This window comes from Mugil cephalus, chromosome 23 (assembly GCF_022458985.1).
Source record: "Mugil cephalus isolate CIBA_MC_2020 chromosome 23, CIBA_Mcephalus_1.1, whole genome shotgun sequence".
In the NCBI taxonomy this organism is placed as follows: Eukaryota; Metazoa; Chordata; class Actinopteri; order Mugiliformes; family Mugilidae; genus Mugil; species Mugil cephalus.
The window spans coordinates 5,586,152-5,607,857 of record NC_061792.1 but is presented as its reverse complement, the minus strand read 5'-3'; the positions used below and the strand labels follow the sequence as shown (position 1 = coordinate 5,607,857).

The window sequence follows — 21,706 nt, the reverse complement described above, 5'->3', positions numbered from 1 at the left end:
AGATATCAAGATCCACCTGCACTTGTGCTGCTCCTGCACACCTGAGACAATTAAACTCGATTGAAACTGTGCCACCCTTAATTAGAACAGGTGTGAATAAAGGACAAGCTGGCCTGGATGGCTCGAGAATAAGCTGAGAGCCGCTGCATGGAGGCTGCCATGTTGATCTAATGCCGAAAGTTGGTAAGAAATTTTTGTCCTGCTAATGACAAATGTCTATACTGGTGTAGACATTATTCTGCAACTATAAGAAGCCTCTATTTTAGTACAACTGAACAGTACTATATAATGGCCATTGTTAGCTAATTATAAACCAATACCAGGAGTTGCTTCTGATGACTAATGTTAGCCAACTTTAAACCAATACAACAAGTTGCTTATGATGGCTAATGTTGGCCAACTTTAAACCAGTACAACAAGTTGCTTATGATGGCTAATGTTGGCCAACCTTAAACCAAAACAACGAGTTGCTTATGGTGGCCATTGTTAGTTAACGTTGGACCAATACAAGGAGTTGCTTGATGGCTAATGTTAGCCAACTATAAACAAATACAAGGAGTTGCTTATGGTGGCTAATGTTAACTAATGTAAGACCAATACAACAACTTTCTTATGGTGGCTAATGTTAGACAACTTTACCAATACAACGAGTTACTTATGATGGCTAAGGTGGAATAAGTTTAAATCAACATAACACGTTTCTAGCTAATTTTGGCTAACCATAAACAAATACAAACAGTAGGTTATGATGGCTAATGTTGGCTAAGTATGGTCCAATGTTGGTCACATTGCTTATGATGCGTAATGTTGGTTTAAACCAATGCAACACGTGACTTGTATTGGCAAACCAACCTAAATATGAACTGTAGCTCATGATGGCTGACTTTATAAAGATACTAGTAGCGCATGGTAGTTACTTTTAGCTAAGTTTGGCTTAAATGGCCACTATCAACAGGGCTTGCAACTTTTCAAGAAAAAAATGAACAGTAACTCCTGATGGCCAAAATCATTTAATTTCTAAATTTATAGAAATATGCTGATGCTTAAACAAAAAGTAAATTTCAAAAATGAATTTGTAAACACATCCAACACCACAAACGCATGCAGTGTACTGTGAATCCATGTGGCGCTACTGACCATACTGCCTGACATCCACGCAGATGGAATCAGGAGAGGTGATGTTGGCGTCAGGAGCCTTCATGGCAGCACAGGTATTCCACATGTTGAAGAACAGGAAAACGGGGATCGCCGTGAAGCCGAAGATGGCAAAGAAGGCCAGAGCGAGGATGTAGGTCAGGAACATGAACTGAGGAGAGGGATTTAGATTTTGTCACTTGTTGCATTGCAAATGGGTTAATAATGCTCATTAAAAACCTCAACCCACACAATCTGAAGCCTAATGCACATGTTAGTGGACGTCTGCAGCAATTAGAGTAATCAGGCCAGAAAGGACAAGCTATGCCAGAATTACCCTAAAGGCACAAGAGGACTTCTTAGTGCTTGTGTGTGTGTGCATGTGTTGGTGTGTATCCGTACGTCTTATGTGCATATATGTATAAACGTGTAGAGGTGTGAGATGGCGTCTCTGCATAACTTTTCACAATGACATTTGACTTGCAGAGCATAATGTAGGACTGTCGTGCTTGATTTTCACGCCAGTAGTCTATTTAAAGCAAAAAACACTGTAAATTACACATCAAAGAAATTTAATCTTATTTAGAGGCAATAATTTGCAGCAGAACTAGGTCAGTGGGTGTGATGATTCGCTGCAGCTGCTTGTGTGTGTGTATATGTTGACATACGAAGGCAGTGATGCAGCGTCCACAGACGGTGGTCTTGAAGTCGCTCTGCAGCTCCTTCTTGATGGTGCTGGTGGTGTAGAAACCCTCAGCCAACAGGACAATAGCGTAGACAAAGAAGAAGGAAGCAATTCCATAGATGATGTACTGAAAGATCTGGATTCTGCACACACAGAAAAGGCACAATATATATTAGCAATATTAAAATTCAAGGCTTTTGACCTGGACATAGCAACTTTGGATACCTGGAGCCCTAACTTAAGAGAAATGCTGACAGCTGCTCGTGGTGGCTAGTGTTAGCCTAATGTATGCAAGTATGAACAGTAGCCTACTATGGTTAATGCTAGCTAACTTATTATTGGCATCATTACTTCAACCTTCCTTGATTTGTTGGATTTGGACATTATGTTTGAGATGATCTAATGGCCATTGTCAGCTAATTTCAAACCAATACAAGGAGTTGCTTATGGTGGCTAATGTAAGCTAACTTGAGACAAATGTAACCAGTAGCTTAAAATGTCTATGTAGCTGTAGCTTATTCTTGCTAGTTTTTTTTTTTAAAAATATAATTAATAATACATTTGAAAAACAAAACAAGATCAAAACAATCAAACCCCTTAATTGGATAAAGTCACAGAACTTTGTCATATAGAAAAATCCCTATGTTAGAGAAACAGGATTAGTTTTTAATAAATGTAGCAGAATTTCTACATATTCTTTACATATATTTGACAATTGAAATACTGTAAATGCTTCTCCTTTTACTGTAACTATTCTTTCCACATGCTCACTCACTTAGCTGAGACATTTATTGGTTTCACTGTGCTCTGAATCATCTCTGACAGATATGTGGGCGGCTATCCTCGACAGATTTCATAACTGCAGGGCTAGTACTGATATATTCTGGGCCTACTAGAAAGCATGAAACCAAATGAGATGCAGTGCCAGAAGTCAACATCGATTCATTCCTACTGGAAATCTCGAAGCATGTGTTTCAAGCAACGGCGTACAGCGGAAGCAATGAGGACTTACACCACGGTGAGGGTTTCGTGGTCGCTGGTGACCCTAGAGAAGTGGTTCTCTAGCATGGTCAGGGTCCCAGTCAGCGCCACGTGGCCGCAGCCACAAAACAGAGCCACACCTGAGAAGCAGAGGATGGTGGCCACCAGCGAGGCGTAGGGCACCCCGCCCAGACACTTGATGCAGCACTCGAAGCATCCTGCAGGGGGAGACAAAGATTAATTCACTCACACACGGTGGCATTCCTTAACTGAATTAAAGCTTAAATGTAAGAATGTAAGAACAAACAATTTAGGTCAGGCTTCAAAGCACATGAAAAGTAAAAAAGAAAAAGAGAGAGAGAGCAGACTTCTCTTCTGCAATATGACAACAGATACTGGGTCGCCTCTGCTGATGACACTCGGTGCAACACTCAACAGCTTTTTGTCCACTGCCCAAACCTGCGTGGATATGCGCACGTTTTGGGTTGAATCAAGCTTCAAGAAGGCTACTCTCGGAGAAGAACACCTCTCCCTGTTGGCCATGTCGAGCGACTAATCATAGCATCAGAGTGTGCTCAGCTGGGAGTGTTGAATATTACATGTAAGCTGTGCTATATTCTCACATGCAGCTTCCTTCTGTGGAAAAAACGCTACCTTTTGTCCGTTGAGCTATTTTTCTTTCATGCAACTGGATTGAAACACGTAATTTAACCATTTCCTCGCACGTCACATGGTGTTGGTTATTGCTAATGCTAATTGCAAATGCCCTGCGTCATTAGTGTATTTGCATAAGAGATTGCCTGAACCTTCAATGTACTCATCTTCCCGCAGCACTTTTCTAAACACCAAAATGACGCTGAATAATTGAAGAGGACCCCTTGTGCGAGGGCCGTTTCTACACGGAGAAGATGATGAATTAGTAAATTTGTTTTCCATTAGCTGTGCGGCAGCGCGCGGGGCTTCCTGCACGAGTTCCAGGCCTGGGACGTACAGGTGCTCCAAGCGGATGCACGGTCGCCTCGCAGTCAAGAGGCTAAAGAGGAATGAAAAGCAACACATTGCGTTGCGCGCAAGAGTTGCATCTTATATAACATTTAAAAATAACTCCTCCGGCAAAGCAGGAAGTGAGAAAAAAAAAGACAAATGAGTGTGTGCCACTTTGCTGTTTCCATGACAACCTTTTTCTAACTGAAGCATCGTCATTTCATGTTCAGGTTGGTGAATCAAAACATTTGTAAAGCCTCGGTTCACCACATTACAGGACATATCCCTCTAACCTGGTCATGCAGCTTCACACACACTCATGATCAGTTGTGACACCCCTGCTACTGAAGCGATACCAGGCATTATGGAATAACACCCTTAGCCCCGGTCATGGTGCTTTATGATATATGACAGTTAGTCCTGTGAGAACATGAGATTCACTCCAACGTCCACACAGGCAGGAGCTAAGACCCTCCGACAGCTTTTATTAACATCATGCTCGATCAATAGTCTCGGACAGCTGATGGGATGAGGCGATACCCTTCCACATGAAGCAATTAATTCACACAGAGAGAGAGAGAGAGAGAGAGAGACTCGCCTGAGCTCGCAGCACCAAGAAAAGACAAAACAGAAATCCTCACCGAAAACACAATGGCATGTAATTTTATTTCAGAGGAAAACGCTTCCTGAACCAGGTTGTGTTACAGGCCTGAGGGCAGTTTGTTATTGACGAGTTTAAAAGAGAGAATTGATTTCGGCTTCCCTGAGGTGAAGAAACACCATGAATAGGAAGTGTAGGAGAAATGTAGAGCGCTCCCAAAAAGCCTCATCTCATGTCATGCTTTTATTTTGTTATATACTCCTCTATTCACGAAATTAAATTCTAATCTTCAACGGAGGGGTTCTGCGACCCCTAGGGGGTCCGCAGAGGTACTGCAAGGGGTTGCAAAATTGTTGGTTGATTAGACAATTTTCTCTCTCAAATTTAAATTGCTTTAAATATACATTGACATGAATCCAACATATTTTAGTAAAGGGATAAATGGAGGCAAAATTATAATAATAATGTATATTTATAAATAGCACTAGGCCGAGTTTAATGTAGAACACATATAGTAGGTAGGAAGTCCCTACTTAATCTCTCCATCAGTTTGGGGGCCCTTGACCTGAAAAACGTTGAAGAAAACTGAGAAGAAACCTTTACCACCCAAGTTTTAAACCTTTATTGTCAGACTTTATGATTTGTTCTTGAATAGAAAAGTCTCAACGTCAATCTAAGACCCTCCCGCCCCAAGTCCCTTGATGGAGATTGCGTTGCGTAATGCAGCGGAGGCTCGTTGCGTAATGGATCCAAAGCCTATTAATGTTAATGAAGGAAGCGGGGCTGATGGAGGAGTGCAGCTGATAAGGACGGGCGGCTCGAAAAATCCTGAGGCGAGAAGCAGTCCAGGGCCCCGAGGGGGCAGGGAATGGACTCGCGGGTCGATGCGAATCTGAGGCTGTTTAGAAGCTGCTCTGCGCTGACACTCCATCCTGCCATAAAAGGTCGGCAGGTAATCTAGTGGTAGTCCTACCAGCCAAAAGGGATGTGCTAATTCAAATGCAAATCAAGAAGATCCAGGTGATACTGTGCCTATTCACGGAATAGAAAGGACCTCATTCATTGGAGATAAATTCCAACACTGCGTGACTGGTATTTAAGGATTATATTATATCTGCTCTTAACCCGACTCCATGCAACTTCATGGATGAATTCATGGGTTTTGGGCCCCCTCATCCGGTGCGCCCCTGGCTACCACCATTTGTCAGCCTCAGTTTAAAAGTTCGCTAATGGGAAACAGACGGGGCCAAGTGGTCAGCTCCAGCCAGGGCTAATGGAAATCAATGGACAATTCATTAGAGCAGAATTTAGGTGACACACCGATGCCGGCCCATCGCTCTCGTTTTATACCTCGCTGCATCTCGCTACCTCTGCCTCGGCCCCTGCCTGCCTGCTCTCTGCTCTTGCTCAGTGCCCACGCTGCACTTAGAGCTGGAGTTAATACCCGAGACAGTATGTCACGCTCCTGTTTTCGATGCTTCATCATCTTCATCATCATTTCAGCAAGAAAAGAAGGATGCTTGAAAATGAAGAGGAAAGGTTGCGTGAGTGAGGGTTTGTTTAAGGTGAATGGAGCTAGGAAGTCCGGGCAAAAGATGAATCACAAGCAAGAGGAGGAAATAGAAAGACACTAAAAAGAGACAAGAAAGATGAGAAAGAGACAGAGACACAGAAGAGAAGAAGGAGGAAAGAGGAAAGTGTAAGGGAAAAGCAGCCCCTGGCCCCAGGGCTGGCAAATGGCAGTTGCCATAGCAACGTGTTACCCACGACCCAGTTCAGCGGTAGCGTAGTCCTTCGCAGCCGCTTCACTCTACTCACACGTGGATGGTGAGTGATGTAACCTCGATCGAAACCCAAAGATTGGAACTAAGCGGCGACAGTGATCTGGATGCTGGAGCAAAAATGGCAAACAACGCAACGGGACGATGGGAGGACAAGGACAGTGGAAAGGAGGAAGATGCAGTGGTTATTATTTTATCCCCCTCGCTCGGTTTCTGGGAATTAGGTCAAATTCAAATATTTGACCTAAAATTTTGTCTGAAGGAGCCTTTTTTGCAGCAGCACTTTCAAGTACAGGGGCTAATTAGTACGGAAGCGTATTGCGTTCACTTGAGTAATTTTTATCCAGCAATTTTTCCTCTTTTATTATTTATTTATTTTTTGAGGCAGGCATATAAATGATGATGCATTTGAAATCCATTCAGGGTGGCTACATGGTGAGTCGAGACGGTCAGGAGACTTCATGCAGGAGTTAGACGTATCTCGATAATTCAGGAACAAAATTACCTTGAGGGGATAAAAAAAAAAAAAAATCCAAAAAACTGGAAAAAAATACTCTCAGAAATATATTACTCAAAAAAAACCCAAACAAATAATTAGTCCGAAAAAACAAACTAAAAAATAAATTACTTAGAAAAAAACTGATTTTAATTCAGTACACTTCCATAAAATAGTTTGCAGTTTATTGCTTATTCATCACGTACAAACATCCACATAAAATTTTTGAATTTACTTCTTTTGGTTCGGTTTTTGGTCTCCTCCATTCCTGAAGACAATCTTTGTGTCTTTAGCTAATAAATGCTACGTAGTTTTCACTGGCTAACACACAGCTTATCTGGCGTTTGAGCTGAAATGAACGTCAAGCTCAAGCTTCATCACGTACAAACATGCACATAAAATTTTTGAATTCACTTTTTTGGTCTCCTCCACTCCTGAGGACAATCTTCGCGTCTTTAGCTAATAAATGCTAACCGGCTAACACACAGCTTCGGCGTACAAGCTGAGATGAATGTCGAGCTCAATGAAGAGCTCCCCGGAAATTGTAAAATCATATGTAAAATACAGTAAAATTTGAACACTGCCAAACCAAAACAATGAGCCGAAAGACACGAAAAGGCCCAACATATAACATAAACATAAAAAAAAAAAGATTCCTTCCATTTTACTTTAATTTCTTCACCATTGTTACCGTTTTTTTCTTCCACATCAAAACCTTCCCTTTTTTTTTTATTCCAGCTACAGTCTTCTTATTGGACATTTAGCATTTCCGACTGGATAAATGAGGCCTGGCACCCGGTAGACGTGCTCAGAGACGGAACCTGTCACCGAATGCTGACATCTTTTGTGATGGCGCTGCGCTTCCCGTCAATCACCTGACGCCCACGACGTGGAATGAAAAGTGCTCGCCACGAAATAATCCCTCAAACGCACCACGCCGCTAGAGCTTAATTGTAGCGTTGTAGCATGGAAGATAATAGAGATAAACTGTCATCTCTACATATTGTCTCAATGTATCCACTACATTTCCTTGCTGCCGCTCCTATAAAGCGGATAACTGGGAGTAGAGGTGAGAGGGAGATTATCATTGACTGTCCTGATAGTTAATGATTTGCCATAAACTGTACAACCCGTCGGGACAGCGTGATCATCGCCAACTGTTAGTACGCACGGTGCATCTGCCAGGAAGAAAAGCATTATTAAAGCTCTGTGAATATTTCAGCAGCCGATCTGGTCCCTGCCTGCGGCCTATTTCATATTTAGAAGTGCTGTATTCATTATGGGGCAATTTCCTCACGGTGCATCATGGGTAGAATCCCACAAGAGCTAGAAAGAGAGAAAGAGATTATAGGTGTGGGAAAGTGAAAGAAAAACGAGACGGGAAGGAGGAGGAGGAGGGGTGCGTGTGGATGGCGCTGTCTCCTCTGGTTGAGATGAAAAAGAAGCCCCATCTGTTTGATGGCAGCAGCAGACTCCAGCCACAACAATGCGCAAACTCGTAACTTCAGCTCCGGAGATTTCCCCTCTTTTAACTTGAGTGGAGGCACAAAGCGCTCCTCGGAGCTTTTATGAGAGCCGCTTCAGAGCAAGTGAGAACATAAAAAACTGCATCGTAGCAAGTCTGCATTTTGGGCCACAACCACACAAGAAGTGGCTCAAATCTGGGAACACTGTAGTTGCACAAACACAATCAATAACTCATTGCTGCACAAAGCTTTCCAAGTGGAGACACGAGAATCAGGCTAAAACATCATCATCTCCCAATAATGTTCATAGTTAATATCTTATACATATCAAAGCTCCAGTCATTGTCAACCTGTGATGCATTCGGGAACAGTTCTGGGTGTCAGTCATACACATTTCAGAAAACGTTTTCTGTTTCAATCTAGATAATCCAAAGTCACCATTTCAGACCTCTTTTCTCTTTCTTTTTTCCCACGGTGCATAACTGACCCTAATCTTTTGTTTTTGAGAAAACTTTGGCCGGCGATACTGGCATTATCAAGGTTCACGAGGTCGGAGCACGATGCCGCGCGGCTCTAAAATCCCAGTCTTGGCGCTCCGCTTGGTGATCAATACTTTCACACTCGCTGATCTGCGGGAGGTTCCCTCTAGCTCTCTCCCCTCCCCCGGCTCAATTCTGAGCTAACCCCTGCGAGAGTCGAGAAAGTCGAGAAAGAGAAACTAAAACTTGCGGAAATGCTTGCACAGATGGGGCACATACGAGAGCGGACGCTCTTGTGCAAAGCACACACAGATGCAGAAAAAGCACACGCAGCTGTTCATCTGGTGCAAATTACTGTCAGCTTCTTGGACGTTCGAACAGCCATATTTGACGTTTCAGCCTTAGCAGGTCCATATTCAAAGTCTAGTAACCTTGGTTTATCTCCAAGCATCAGGGTATTTTCACTCCGTTGACCTTCTGATTGGTCTTCTGACCACCAGTCATAGGGCTCCTACATGTTGAGTCCCAACTTCCACTGTTACTGTCGCTAAGTTTGATAGATAGCCATGTGGGAGTCCATTCTCAAAGGAAAATGTTAAAAATCTGCAATAAAAGAGTCTACCTGCATGAATATTACTAGTTTTCACAGCAGTTTGGGTGCATATTCTATTCAGGGAGTATCACCTGTGGCAAAGTCTTCTTCCACCGTAATGTAAAATAACCCCTCTGGCCAGGACCTATGTGCCATTCAACTGAATGGTTCAACCGTTACGCAAGCTTCTCGGCTAATGTCGCTTGCTCTGAGATGTCAAAGAAGTCGGCGGCCCCTACCCTAGCCCCTCACCCTCCGCTCCATCTCCCTCCCCCACCCCGATGTGATTACGGAGATCCACTTTCCAGTAGCCTCAGGGGCTCGCTGAGCATTGTGTGGATGGCACAAGAGCCCAACTGAGCATGAACTCTTAAATATGAGTCACTGCAGGGAGTCTCATTTACTGTAAGGCACATTCTGTGAAGGCACATGGTTACATCTCGTGCACCTAGAAACATAATACCAGAACAAAGTCCCGAAACTGAGACAAAAGACAACCTGAGCATCATTCAGGGGAGTCATTTATCGATGACAGCCATTGCTAATGATGACAAGGGCTAATCAGCATTGGGCGTTTTATAGGCTATGGATGAGTGGAGCAGATTGGGCATCAGTGGGTGATGGAGGAGGGCCAGAGGAGGTTGGCTTCACTCAGGAACAAGGCATGCTGCGCCAACCTGCCGCTTGCTGCTATTCATACACACACTGCAGACTCGGGTTCAAACGTAGACGCAACATTGGGAGGCGATGCTTTGTGATGGCTCATGGACATTTGTTTCCTTTTTCTTTTTTTTTTTTATGTGTGACTATATATTATATGCAATAAAACTACAAATAAAACCGAGAACAAATGGTGGCTAATGGCAAATATTAGCTTACATGGATCCTATTCAACTTAAGACAAGGTTGCTAATGTTGACAAGCATAAACCATAGTAGCAACAGTATCATAGTGTAGTATAGTATAGTATAGCATAGTAGTAATATTAGCTACTGTTAGCAAATTTTAGATATGGCGACTAATGTTGGCCAGTGTTAGCAAATATGACCTAAAGTGGCTAATGTTAATCAACTTAAAGTCAGCTAATGAGAGCAAAATGAGCTAATTAGCTAATATCCACAAATGTTAGCAAGTTGTAGACAATATAGCTAATGTTAGTAGCTAACACAAAGCTTTCATTTCATATTTGCAGCTCTAAATATTGCGGCTAACGTTAGCAAGCTTCAGCAATGGAAAGCCTAATGATAACAGGGTCCAAGATGGCTGATGATGCTAACAACCAACAAATTTAGCTGCTACTACATAATTTAAACTTTTGCAGCAAATGGTGCTGTAGTATAACAGTGGCTCACGTTAGCCGAGGTTTATAAATGGAATTGAATGGTGACTCATGTTAGCAAGGATTAGCTGTTTCGCTATTTTTTGGATTCTTTTAAAATATTCCTTGTTGTATGGTGTTTGTATTTTCCATTTAAGTTAGCTGCACTCAATAAATAGACACTTATAGATACTAAATATTGCTTGTTTTGTGCACGCATAGAAAAAAAAGCTTGTTTAAATACAAATATGACTACAATACGGGCTGAATATGAGCACCACGGTGCACCACACAGTCTCGCCCACACGCGTGTGCACAAAAATAGAGCTTTTTTTCTGTTGGTGCGAGCGAAGCACTGACACAGACATTCCTCTCAACCACTCCTGGTCATTGACACGTAAACAAATACAAGCACACACACCGACGTAGACGCACACACACATATATCCAGATGGAGGCTGACAGCATGCTTTGGGCAAATGGCTTCAAATGAGGAACACATGAGCCTCTCTCTGTGTGACGGCTTTCACATGCTCCCACAACCTCACACACCTCCAGGGGCGAGAGGCACGAGTGTGTGTGTGTGTGTGTGTGTGTGTGTGTGCGAGAAAGAGAGACGAGCAGGGGAGAGTCTGGACGGGACGCGGAGGAGGCCGAAAAGAGGCAAATTCATCAGTAACAAATCGATTCTCGTGCACAGTCGGGGGCGCGTAGCTGCACATCCGTCAGAGCTGCTTTGAGAGAGCGCAGAGACGGAATCGCGAGCTCAGTTTGTGTGTAGCTGTCACAATATTTTCACAAGGAGAAGGATTTCCTTTTACTTTGACTTTTTTTTTTTAGCTTGCACGCAGCCCGTAAGCATATACAAACGGAATTAAAGAGGCGCGTGGGTGCTTCTATTCTGGTATAAAGAAATGAAAGTAGGAAATTTAATTAAGAGGTGTTTTCTGTTTGTGTTCGGTGTCAGTTGAAGGCAAGTCGGAGCATGAGAGTAGATGTGGGTGTGTGTGAGAAAGACTGCGGGCGTACGAGCGAAAGACTGAGCCACATTAAGTTCGATATGGATATTAGTGAATCTCATTATCAGATCCAGTTTAGCCACATCTGGGCAAAGCTACGGTAGATACAGGCGGAGAAGAAGAATTTGCCCTTTCTGTGCTCTCTTCTAATGCTTACTCATTGACAAGTGTTTACAGGAAGCTTCTTAGGATTTGTGTGTGTGTTAGCAATGCTTTGCTCTGCTCCGTAAAGTGGATTACGGAGCAGAATATCTGAGCGCGGGTGACAAGTTCACCGCTGGCCACTGTCTGAGTTTCCGCACTGAACCGATGCACGAGAAGTGAAATTGGGAATTCCATTAAAGATTAAAGAAATCGTCTCACGCAGTGAACGACCAAAAAAGGACTCGCATATTAAATGTCAGCACCAACAGGGAGAGCAGTCCAGCTCCTCCCCTGTCGCCTCACCCGTCTGATGATCATCAAACAGAGTTTGGCCTTTAGATTCGAGCCCTCACACCCTTGTCTTCAAGCAGAAATAAAAGGCGTCACTTGAGTTTTCAGTCAGGAAGGGTGCTATTAAATCTCTTTTTTTTTGTTTTCTAGATTGACTGTTACGTTAAATTGCTCATGATCCCACGGCAATTAGTAGAGGAGCGCCGGCACATATTTGCTTTTGAGAAGCTATAACCTCAGGGTTTTGTGGCATTTTTGCTTAAAAAGAAAACCCTCACACATCACAGTTAACTGAAGTGATGCACATCAATTGTTTGGCAACAGACTTATCCAGTGAATCATAGGTCTTCAACAGGGGGTCCGTGACCCCTAGGGGGCCCGCGGAGGTGCTGCAGGGGCGGTCGCAAAATCTTTGGTTGAATGGACATTTTTTAATTTTCGACCACAAATTTAAAGAGAGCCTATTCAGTCTTCAGGTGAAATCCAATATATGTTTGTAAGTCCACATTGGTGGCAGCCTATCATCGCTACAGCTCGCAGAATGTTATTTAAGCTATCATCTCTGCTAGCCCAGTGCACGTCCCTTTAGCATGAAAATTATGAGCAGTTCAAAAGTCCACGTAGTGAATTTCCTGTTACAAACTCTTTGCTCAAGATAAACCTGTAGCTAGTGTCCGCTTAGCTTCACTAAGCATAGCGTAGCTCTGCATGTCTGTTTAAAGATCGCTAATTAGCATGTTGCAGGTAGTTTGTTCTGTTTTTGGACAAATTGAACGTAGTGTTAATCAGTGATCTCTACAATTTAGTGTTTCTTGCCACGGTGCTAAGCTAGGCTAACACACTTCAAGCTGTTCTGGCTCCTTTCAGGTGGGACACAGCTGAACTGATCTTGAATTTTCCTTCTCCCACTTGGCCCATGTACAACATTTGCTTATTCTACCATTAAAAAAACCCTTAAATTAGCATGTACTAGCTTTGTACTTCAGGAGCTGCAGAGGCTCTGCCCGTCCATGCAGAAAATTCAGCAAAACCTGCAGCCCTCCAGACGGTGATGTAATCTCTTACGGTTCTGATCTAAACATCATAACCAAGGACAGCGAGCCAGCACTTACGTAAGAGCGGGTACACACACACACACACACTGGGAAGGAAGGAAGGAAGGTGTGTGTGTGAACAGGCCAATCATTTGCAACAAAGTGGAGGACAGATGTTGAAGTTGAAATGCACTCGGGGCCACTTTGAAGCACTCAACACTGATCAGGGAGTCACAATAAAGGAAACAATAAAAACGTCACACGAGGCAATTGCTTACCCTAATCAAACCGTCTAATGGAATCGCATATAATCGTACCTCAGAGAGCGCGGTTGAGGTCTCGTTACTCGACTCCCGAGCGCCGACAGGTGGTTCTATGCACACGCAGATTACAGATTATAGGCAGCAATCAAGCAAAAAAAGATCAATCCATAACCACCATCCCTCAGACTATGAACTGCGTTCATTTTGTAATTACTCTCAGCTCAGCATCACGTGGACAGACGCGGTAGAGGCGCAATCAAGAATGTGGACGTTTGTTCAACGTGATTAGGCGGGCTAATGGAGCCCCAGCTAGTCTGCACGCGCCAGCGCAGAATCCGAAACTAGCCACACGTCTTCAAAATTAGTACGTATAGTTCAAAAAGTTCTGTTTTTAGTTCTTTTTTCTCTCTCATGCGCAATATGTCTGAAGTCCATGAGTTGAGCCGAGACTGATCGGTACAGGATGGCGGTGGATGATGCTATGCTAATGGCGCATTCACATAATTTGAGCTGCTTTCCCGAATTTGCTATAAACGAGATGTGTTACGTGTATATATCCTTTTTTGTTTGTGTTTAAATTTCATGTGTTACCTGTATTTGATTGAGAGTGCCCCAAAGTACGGAGGCCGCTCATAGCTGACAACATCTAGCAGCTAGGGAACGTTCCCGGGCTCAGGTCGCCTATTTCTCGCCGCAAATATCTGAGACTGAAATAAACAGGACTACACAATATTTCTCGTATATATGGATTGGGTTTTCCTGTCGCGCCAAGCCCGCTATCACCAGAGAGACCATAGGCTTCCTCCACTTTGTATCCCAAGGTTTCTTGGCCAACTGTTGCTACAAACTCTACATTTAAATACTCATAATTTGAGCCTAGTCACAGACTCCCTACAGTGTGGTGCAGGATATACAGAATGATTCCTTTTAGAGATGTACATTCTGAATCAGAAGCCGTGGCCAACGCCAACACAAGCTCCTTACGGCTACCATCTTCTTGCCCCCGCTGTAAATCTTCAGCTTCTTAACGGATGCTACAAGCTTATGGTCACATTCCAGATGTCAAACTGATTGAGTCGACAAATGGGCCATCCTCCGACCGGGACTATTTTGAGCCTCCGGTGTAGGTGGGTGAAAGCGCGACGCTAATTTCACTGCTTCTGCAGACGACTGAGGAGCTCAGTTCAGAAACCGTAAATATGGCCGCCCTTCTGCTCAGCTGTCCTCGGGGCCCTTAAAACGAGCTCGCGCACCTACGACCGCGTGGTGGCGAAGGCCCTCGTTTGGACGCTGGCCGGTGCGTGGCAGCAGGATCCTCTGGAGGGGGATGATGTAATGTCTGCTTAAAACACCCCCACCACTACTGAGGGACACCCCACTCATCTGCTCCTTACGTCGTGTGCAGACTCGGATCTGATGTTGTGAAGTGTGTGAAGGCCTCCAGGCCCTCTGGCTTGATCTCTACTAGCCTCATGACATGACTAATGCGGAAATAAAATATTTAAAGTGTGTGATCCACCCCCCCCCACCCCCCCAGCCAGCATCCTTTTTTAATCTTCACCCACGGAGAAAGCAGGTCATATCCTGATGCTGCTGCGCCCCAAAACTGAAAGATGTGATTTTACTACTGAGCCACCATGGCATCCACTCTGTATGGGCGTCGAGCCCTCCAACGCGCACAGACACGCCTACACAACGCACGGATTCACTAAATGAGCAACAGTTTGAGTGTGATTTTAAGAAGAAAAAAAGATTGATTATTGATGCAAATTGGAAAATACATGACATTTAAATGTTTTAAAGACGTTGATGGATTTAAACGGTGGATGGGCCTTAATTGAATGCACGTACACTTTACAGATGCCTCTGTTAACATGTCTGAGCGGTGGCAACTGATAGACACAACCATCTCCCTGCGTCAAGCGCATCCTTTTACTGATGACTGCGTTTGCGTCGCCCCCCTCGTCGACTAATCACACAGATCTGACACCAAAAACATCAACCGGGAATAATCGGGATAATCGACGCGGGCTGCGGCGGGAGGATCCACCTGGCGGAAAACAATGCAGCCGTGCACGGAGCGCACGCAGCGGCGCGCCGCCGTCCTTATCAGCCGCTCATTAAAGCGCAAATGAACTCGCGGCGGCGCGGCGACGCAAACGGCAAATTGGCATTAACATGCGCTCCACAAAACCAGACGGAGCACCTTTTCCCAAGACGCCCGTCCGCCCGTCCGCCCCCTTCATTTATTTATTTATTTATTTTTCATTTCACCTCCATCAGCCTCCAAATCCCCCTCGAAGGCACGAAATCGCAATACGCGCTCGTTGCCCGTCGGGAATAATCGCGGTCACCTGCAGCGCAGCAGGGGACCGTCGTCGTCTCCCGAGTCGCCCTCGAATAGGTGAGGAGCCAAAGGGAGAAGGCTCCGCTATTGTGTCGCGCACGGGCGAGGAGCCATTGCAAGTAGGTTAAACCGCTCAGGGCTGGCGCAGACGCAAATGTCTCCAAAGGGAAATAAAGGAGGGGGGGTAAAAAGGGGCAAAAAATGTCAGCGGCTGACTGGGCGTACCTTTGCTCTCCTGTCCCTCGTCCTGAGTCTCCTCCGCGGTGGACTCCATGACCGGCTTTGTCCCATCCATGATTAGAGAGGAATATAGTCTCCTTGTACTTGCACTTGTGCCTCACAGTAGGCTATGTGGATGGTGGAGCCTATTCTGGTGACTTGATGCTCTCTCTCTCTCTCTCTCTCTCTCTTTCTTTCCCTCCCTCCCTCTCTCTCTCTCGTTCACACCCTCCCTCTCCCCCTGCATCTCCCCCCTCGCACCGTCTCTATTCCAGCAATCCCAAACACAAAGATTTATTTTAACCATGTAATGAGGGCACATTACACTTTTTTTTTTATTTTTTTTTTCCTCCTCTAATTTTGCTAAACATCTCTCTTGATGACACATGATTGCCTTCATCTGGTGCGTCCTCTCCACTTAAAAGCATGTCATGCCGTTTCATCAGTGGTTTCCCAATAGCCCACCCCACCACACCCCAACCCCCCCTTCTCGTTTGCGTGGTTCTCAAACGACCTGTCTTTATTGTTGGCCTGGGTTAACCAGAGGAGGATATAGGGAGATGTAAATATGCAAACTCATGGGTAACCGACCATGCACGCATGAATACAACCACAACCACACACACATATATATACCGCCCCCTCTCCATCTGGTGACTATAAGACAGTGTGGAAGAGAGAAGAATCCAAGGCCCGCTTGAGGCTTTCTGTGACACCAAACACCTTAAAGAATCTAATCAGACCGAAAATATCTGGTTAAACGAGCCTGGTTAGATGTCCCCGCTTCACTTAAATTGATCTGAGCCGTGATTGGATCACTTTTGACCAATCAGAGCCTCTTAACTGCTCAACTAAAAGCCCCTTTGTTTGCCAAGAGGTTTGCGCCGCCGATTGGTCCGTCCCGCAATCCAATGACAAACCCTGAGGAGTCTTTGAGAAATGGTTGAAAAGTGTTTATTCAGAAAACGTGTGCAGTGGTGGTGGTGGGGGCCGGTGGGGGCTGCTTCCACGTTTCACCCCGTTTTCTAATAATAAGCACATCCTCAAACAATGGGACGCCATCTGTCCCGAATCCTCTTAAATGAGGGTTTAATTCGGGCCCACGTGGCCCTGTTTCAGACAAAGCTCAGCCCGCACCCCACCCCTCAACGCAGACAGAGGTGACCCCGCCAGCCGCCCGATGTTTTCATCCAAGACAACAGAGGAGCTAACGTGACACACATTAGTGGACCTGTTTACCCCGAGGGTTGAAATCAACACCCACTCTGCGGCATATGCCGGTGAATCCAGCGAGGTCTCCCGTCACGGTGACTTTTTGACATTTGAAAAAAGGCCTGAAACCCGATGCGCTGCATGAGCGACTCTCCCTGTGAACCATTCCTGAAAACACACTGAGAATAAAAGGTAGAAAACACAAAGAAAACATGTAGATTTAATTGGTATTTTTGCTTACAAACCTGCTATGCCGTTATTGTTATCACGGCTGAATAATCTGAAGTAAATCTCTCATAATTTCTCCCTTCATTATTGTAATTTCCCAAAATAATGCCACATTTTCTCTTAATAATGTTCCGAAATATCCATATTACCCCGCACATGTGATAAAATCTTCACATTTTATTCATAAATGCGTAATTATGCATGCTATACAACAAAAATATACATTTCCTCATGTTAAGACAAATAAATGGAAACACGTAAGGCAAATATATTGAAAACCTACAGTATACAACTTAAATCAGGCTTTTATAACAGCTGATTTAACACCGTGTAAGTCATGCGTGTGAATTTTAAGACAATAAATGTCTATAAATGGTGTTTTGTAATCCTCATACTATAAAATAAATCCCAGAAATTCTCTTTAAGTTCCCTCTTTTGTAGCAAACAGCCTTGAAGGGTGAGTTTCAAGCCCCATTTTTCCCTCTAAAAACTCCCATAATCCCTCGCTGGGTCACACAGATTAGGGACTTGTCCAGAAGATGAGATACAGTGCTTCCTGGCACTCTTCACTACCACCCTATTGCACACATGCGCACAGACACATGAAGATTGTCTGCGCTTGGACTCCGGCCCAAACCTCTAACCGTCCTGCATTCCAAAGACGTCAACGTCGGAAAAGCTCATAAATCCGAGTAAAATGCAACAATAGTTGGAATTCTGAGTAGAATTCAAATTTCTGTTAGATCACATCACAGGCGGACTGAGATTGCTTGTGTTTGACAAAAAATATCTCTGGGTAGAGTAGCCCAAAACAGGGTCACAGGCAAATTTAGATATATACATGCAAATCTATCTATATAAGACATAAAAAGTCTATCAGCATCTGAGCCAAACTGTGACATGCTAACATGCTAATAGTGACAATGTTAATGAATGGTTAAATATTCACTGTGTTCTCTGTTGTTTTGTTTGTTGGCATGCTAACATTTACAAATGATTGATAAGAAATTGTGGAACATAGTGTCATAGTCTAAGTTGAGTCGTGACTATTGTTGATTAGGTTAATGCTAAACGTGTTCTCTCCTGTTTAGAGTGTCATCATCTGAGCTCAACTGTGACAGCTTTAAAGAGTAGTTAAACTTGAACACTTCATCTGTTGTCTCATGTGTTAGCATGCTAGCATTTACAAATAATTACTAAAATAAGAAAAGTCCTTGAACTATTATTGTCTAAGCCATCTCAGGATATGCTAACATGCTAACAGTGATGATGTCGGCGTGGAGTAGTCCAATGTTAAACATGTTTTTGGAGTGTTAGCATGCTAACATTTGTTAATTGTGAATAACAAATTCTTGAACTATCATAGTCTAAGTTGAATTGTGACTATTGTTGATAAGGTTAGCGTACTAGCATTTATGAGTAATTACTAAAATAAGAAAAGTCCTTCAACTACTATTGTCTAAGCCAACTCAGGATATGCTAACATGCTAACAGTGGCGATGCCAGTGTGGAGTAATTCAATGTTAAACATGGTTTTGGAGTGTTAGCATGCTAGCATTTGTTAATCATGATTAAGAGGTTCTTGATACATCACCTCCTGAGCTGAATCGTGCTAACAGGGTTTATTACATTTGCTAACAGTTACAATGCTAATGTTGACATTAAACTGTTGCTAACATTTGCCAACTAGCACTACAGAAAAAAAGTGTCTTGTGGTTCTAGGTGAAAAGTTAAATGCTGCCTAAAGTAATCAAAATTCTCCCATTTGCACCAAACGCCAAAGTCAGGAGATCAGCAGGATTCACTCCATTATTAATACCCAACTTTAATATAGGTATTCTACTCTGGAGCAAAGATGAATCCACTGAATGACATCAATAGAGCTACCCTGGATAGTTTCATGCTGACTGTACAGACACAGATTTGTAAGACATACAATGATTTAGCTCTGCAAAGCCCCTCATATCAAAGGGAAGCCAGTGGTCGGTTTGTGATCCACATATAATCCTCTTCAGCATTATCATTGCACCTGTGCCCACTGTATTATCCGGACACGACACAATATGGGACAGAGGACGCCAAAGAGAAATCTACGTCCGTGGCCAAAAGTTTCAACTTCAAACAGTGCTTGTTTGTGTGGGCGTGAGTGTAAATGTCAGCGATGCCAGGAAATGTTTTAAATTCAAACTTTGTGTCACCCTGTGAAACCTAGTCGTCAGATTTGACCCACGCGCCGTGTGATTTTGCTGACTCATGGGGCATCTACGGCATTTTTGACTACTTATTGGTCTTCTAAAGGAGCTCAATGAGGAGCGTGCTCCCGCTCCGCTGTAGAAACATTCTTATCTGCCTCCACAACTCTCAGAGTCCATTAAAGGAAAAGCCATGAGCGCCTGTCGAATGCCTGTCTTCCCTCATTACAGCGCGACAGAAAAGAAAGTGCAGCCCAAATGGGGTCGTACCACAGTAATGAGGACATCGCCGCTCCTCTGTAGGAGCAGATGTGGAGTTAATGGGAGAGAAGGAAAAAGAAGAAAAGGACGACACAGCAGCTTCTGGTCAGCTATGTAGAGATAGTCATGACTAGCCTTAAATTGATTTCAATCTCCTGTTCAAAATATTTCTACAATAAGTCGCGGCTCCCGTGTCACATCCTCAATATCAGAGCGGTCTGATCGGAGCGATACAGGCTCTGCAGTTGCCATGGAGACATGCAGTGATTCAGATCTTTCGGCGATGCTGTCAGTTCCTAGAAAACTTCTCACGTGGCTTTGTGACAGCTTGAGTCCGCCAAGAGCCAGAAAACCCACAACCAAATGAATAAGATAGCCATGAAAGGATCGCCACGACTGAGAGGGACCGTATCACGGCACCATCAGCGAAATTATTTTTTTACTCCCGAGACCAGCTTGGCTGAAGGCTAGAGTTGTTCACATGCAGCCGATAGTGCCTGAGGGCGTCTTGGGCACAGTTAAAGTGGGTGTAAATAAAGTAAATGAGTTTCAAGTGGAGGATATTCTCACAAGATGCTTCACGACGTTGCAGGTACCAGACCGGCTCGGGGAGTATCCGGTGCTTCTAGGTGACGTTAGCTACATGTTCGGCTATGTTCGCCTACGTTCAGGCTTAGAGAACAGCACACGGTTATAATTATAACTCAGGTTATAACTCAGGCTGATATGGTTCAACAACTCGGATGGAATAGGAAATGTTAGCAGTAGCATGTTAGCATTCAGTTCAAGGTGCAGTCCAAAGAGAGTATAAAGATAGACCGTGGAACAGCTCCTCAAAAGGGAAATTAAAGCAAGTAGAGCTCCCCCTGGTGTCTGGCTGCGGTATACGTCATAGGTGCTCCGTGTTAGTGGATGGAACTTGCGCCGAACTAACACACCAAAATACACATGACGGATGGTTTCTGTCAGTTTAGGTAGTTCATTTAATAATGATGCATGTTCAAGTTGCAATTTTTTGGATACGTTTCGTTTTAGTTAGTTATTTGATGTAAAACCAACATGTACATAAACAGGTGGTCACAACCTGGTCTTCAAATATTGGTTATTTTGACCAGGAGTCTTCAAAGTTTTTCAGGCCATGAACCCCCAAACTGATGGAGAGATTAAGTAGGGACCCCCTACCTACTATATGTGTTCTATATTAAACTAGTGCTATTTATAAACATACATCATTATTACACTTTTGCATTAAAATATTAAGATAAACATATACGACATAACTCCTAACTGACATAAAGATAACATCCTCTGCCTCCAGTTATCCCTTTGCTAACACATGTTCATGTTAATGCGTATTTAAGGAAATTTAAAAATTTAAAAAATATAAAAATGTGTAATCGATGACCAAAAATTTTGTGACCGCCCTGCAGTGCCTTTGTGGACCCTGTGGGGGTCACGGACCCCCTATTGAATACCTATGATTTTGACTAGATTTTGATTAAATTGTTACAAGTGAATCCTTTTTAAAGGAGGGCACACGGACTCAAAGGATGACGCGTATATATATTGGTTATTGTGTCCTGAGTGTAGCTCAGCCTCACTGTAGGCATCGCGTTGACCTTTTAACCGTCTCCCTGACACGCCGCTCGATGCCGTCATGCACCTCTCATGTCGAGCACTGACGCCGGCTATCAAGCCACCAGGCTCTGATCCCAGAGGTTGACCCCACCATGACCTAAAGTGTTCCGCTGTCCGACGCCTTGGGAAAGAACCGCTGTGCCGCTCAGAGCTGTTTGCATCTGTCTCTGTTTAACACAGGGCGCTAGGTCGATGATGCCGCTCCAGGGACATGTGGATATCAGGCTCCTGTCTTGAACGTCGACGGGACATGTCTTCTGTCTCGCTTATCGGTTGCGTTGTCTGTTTTGTGCATTTCACTCACTGGAGTCCCAAATCAAATCTTCTCCAGTGTGCGACAA

The 21,706-nt window shown here is 44.0% G+C and overlaps 1 protein-coding gene across 2 annotated transcripts in view; it reads right to left on the bottom strand.

Annotated features, from left to right (window-relative positions):
• The window catches only part of LOC125000561 (neuronal membrane glycoprotein M6-b-like), a 31,978-nt gene that overhangs the window by 4,569 nt on the left and 5,703 nt on the right, over window positions 1-21,706 (bottom strand). Inside the window, exons 1-4 of one of the 2 annotated variants that reach the window (XM_047576076.1) lie at window positions 15,841-16,008; window positions 2,832-3,018; window positions 1,803-1,962; window positions 1,138-1,306 (exon numbers count right to left, since the gene is read on the bottom strand). In XM_047576076.1, the coding sequence (XP_047432032.1) occupies window positions 1,138-1,306; window positions 1,803-1,962; window positions 2,832-3,018; window positions 15,841-15,910 (586 nt within the window). In that variant the 5' untranslated portion in view covers window positions 15,911-16,008. Of the gene's footprint in view, window positions 1-1,137; window positions 1,307-1,802; window positions 1,963-2,831; window positions 3,019-15,840; window positions 16,009-21,706 lie in introns of those variants that run through there. The other variant, XM_047576077.1, reaches the window with a different exon arrangement.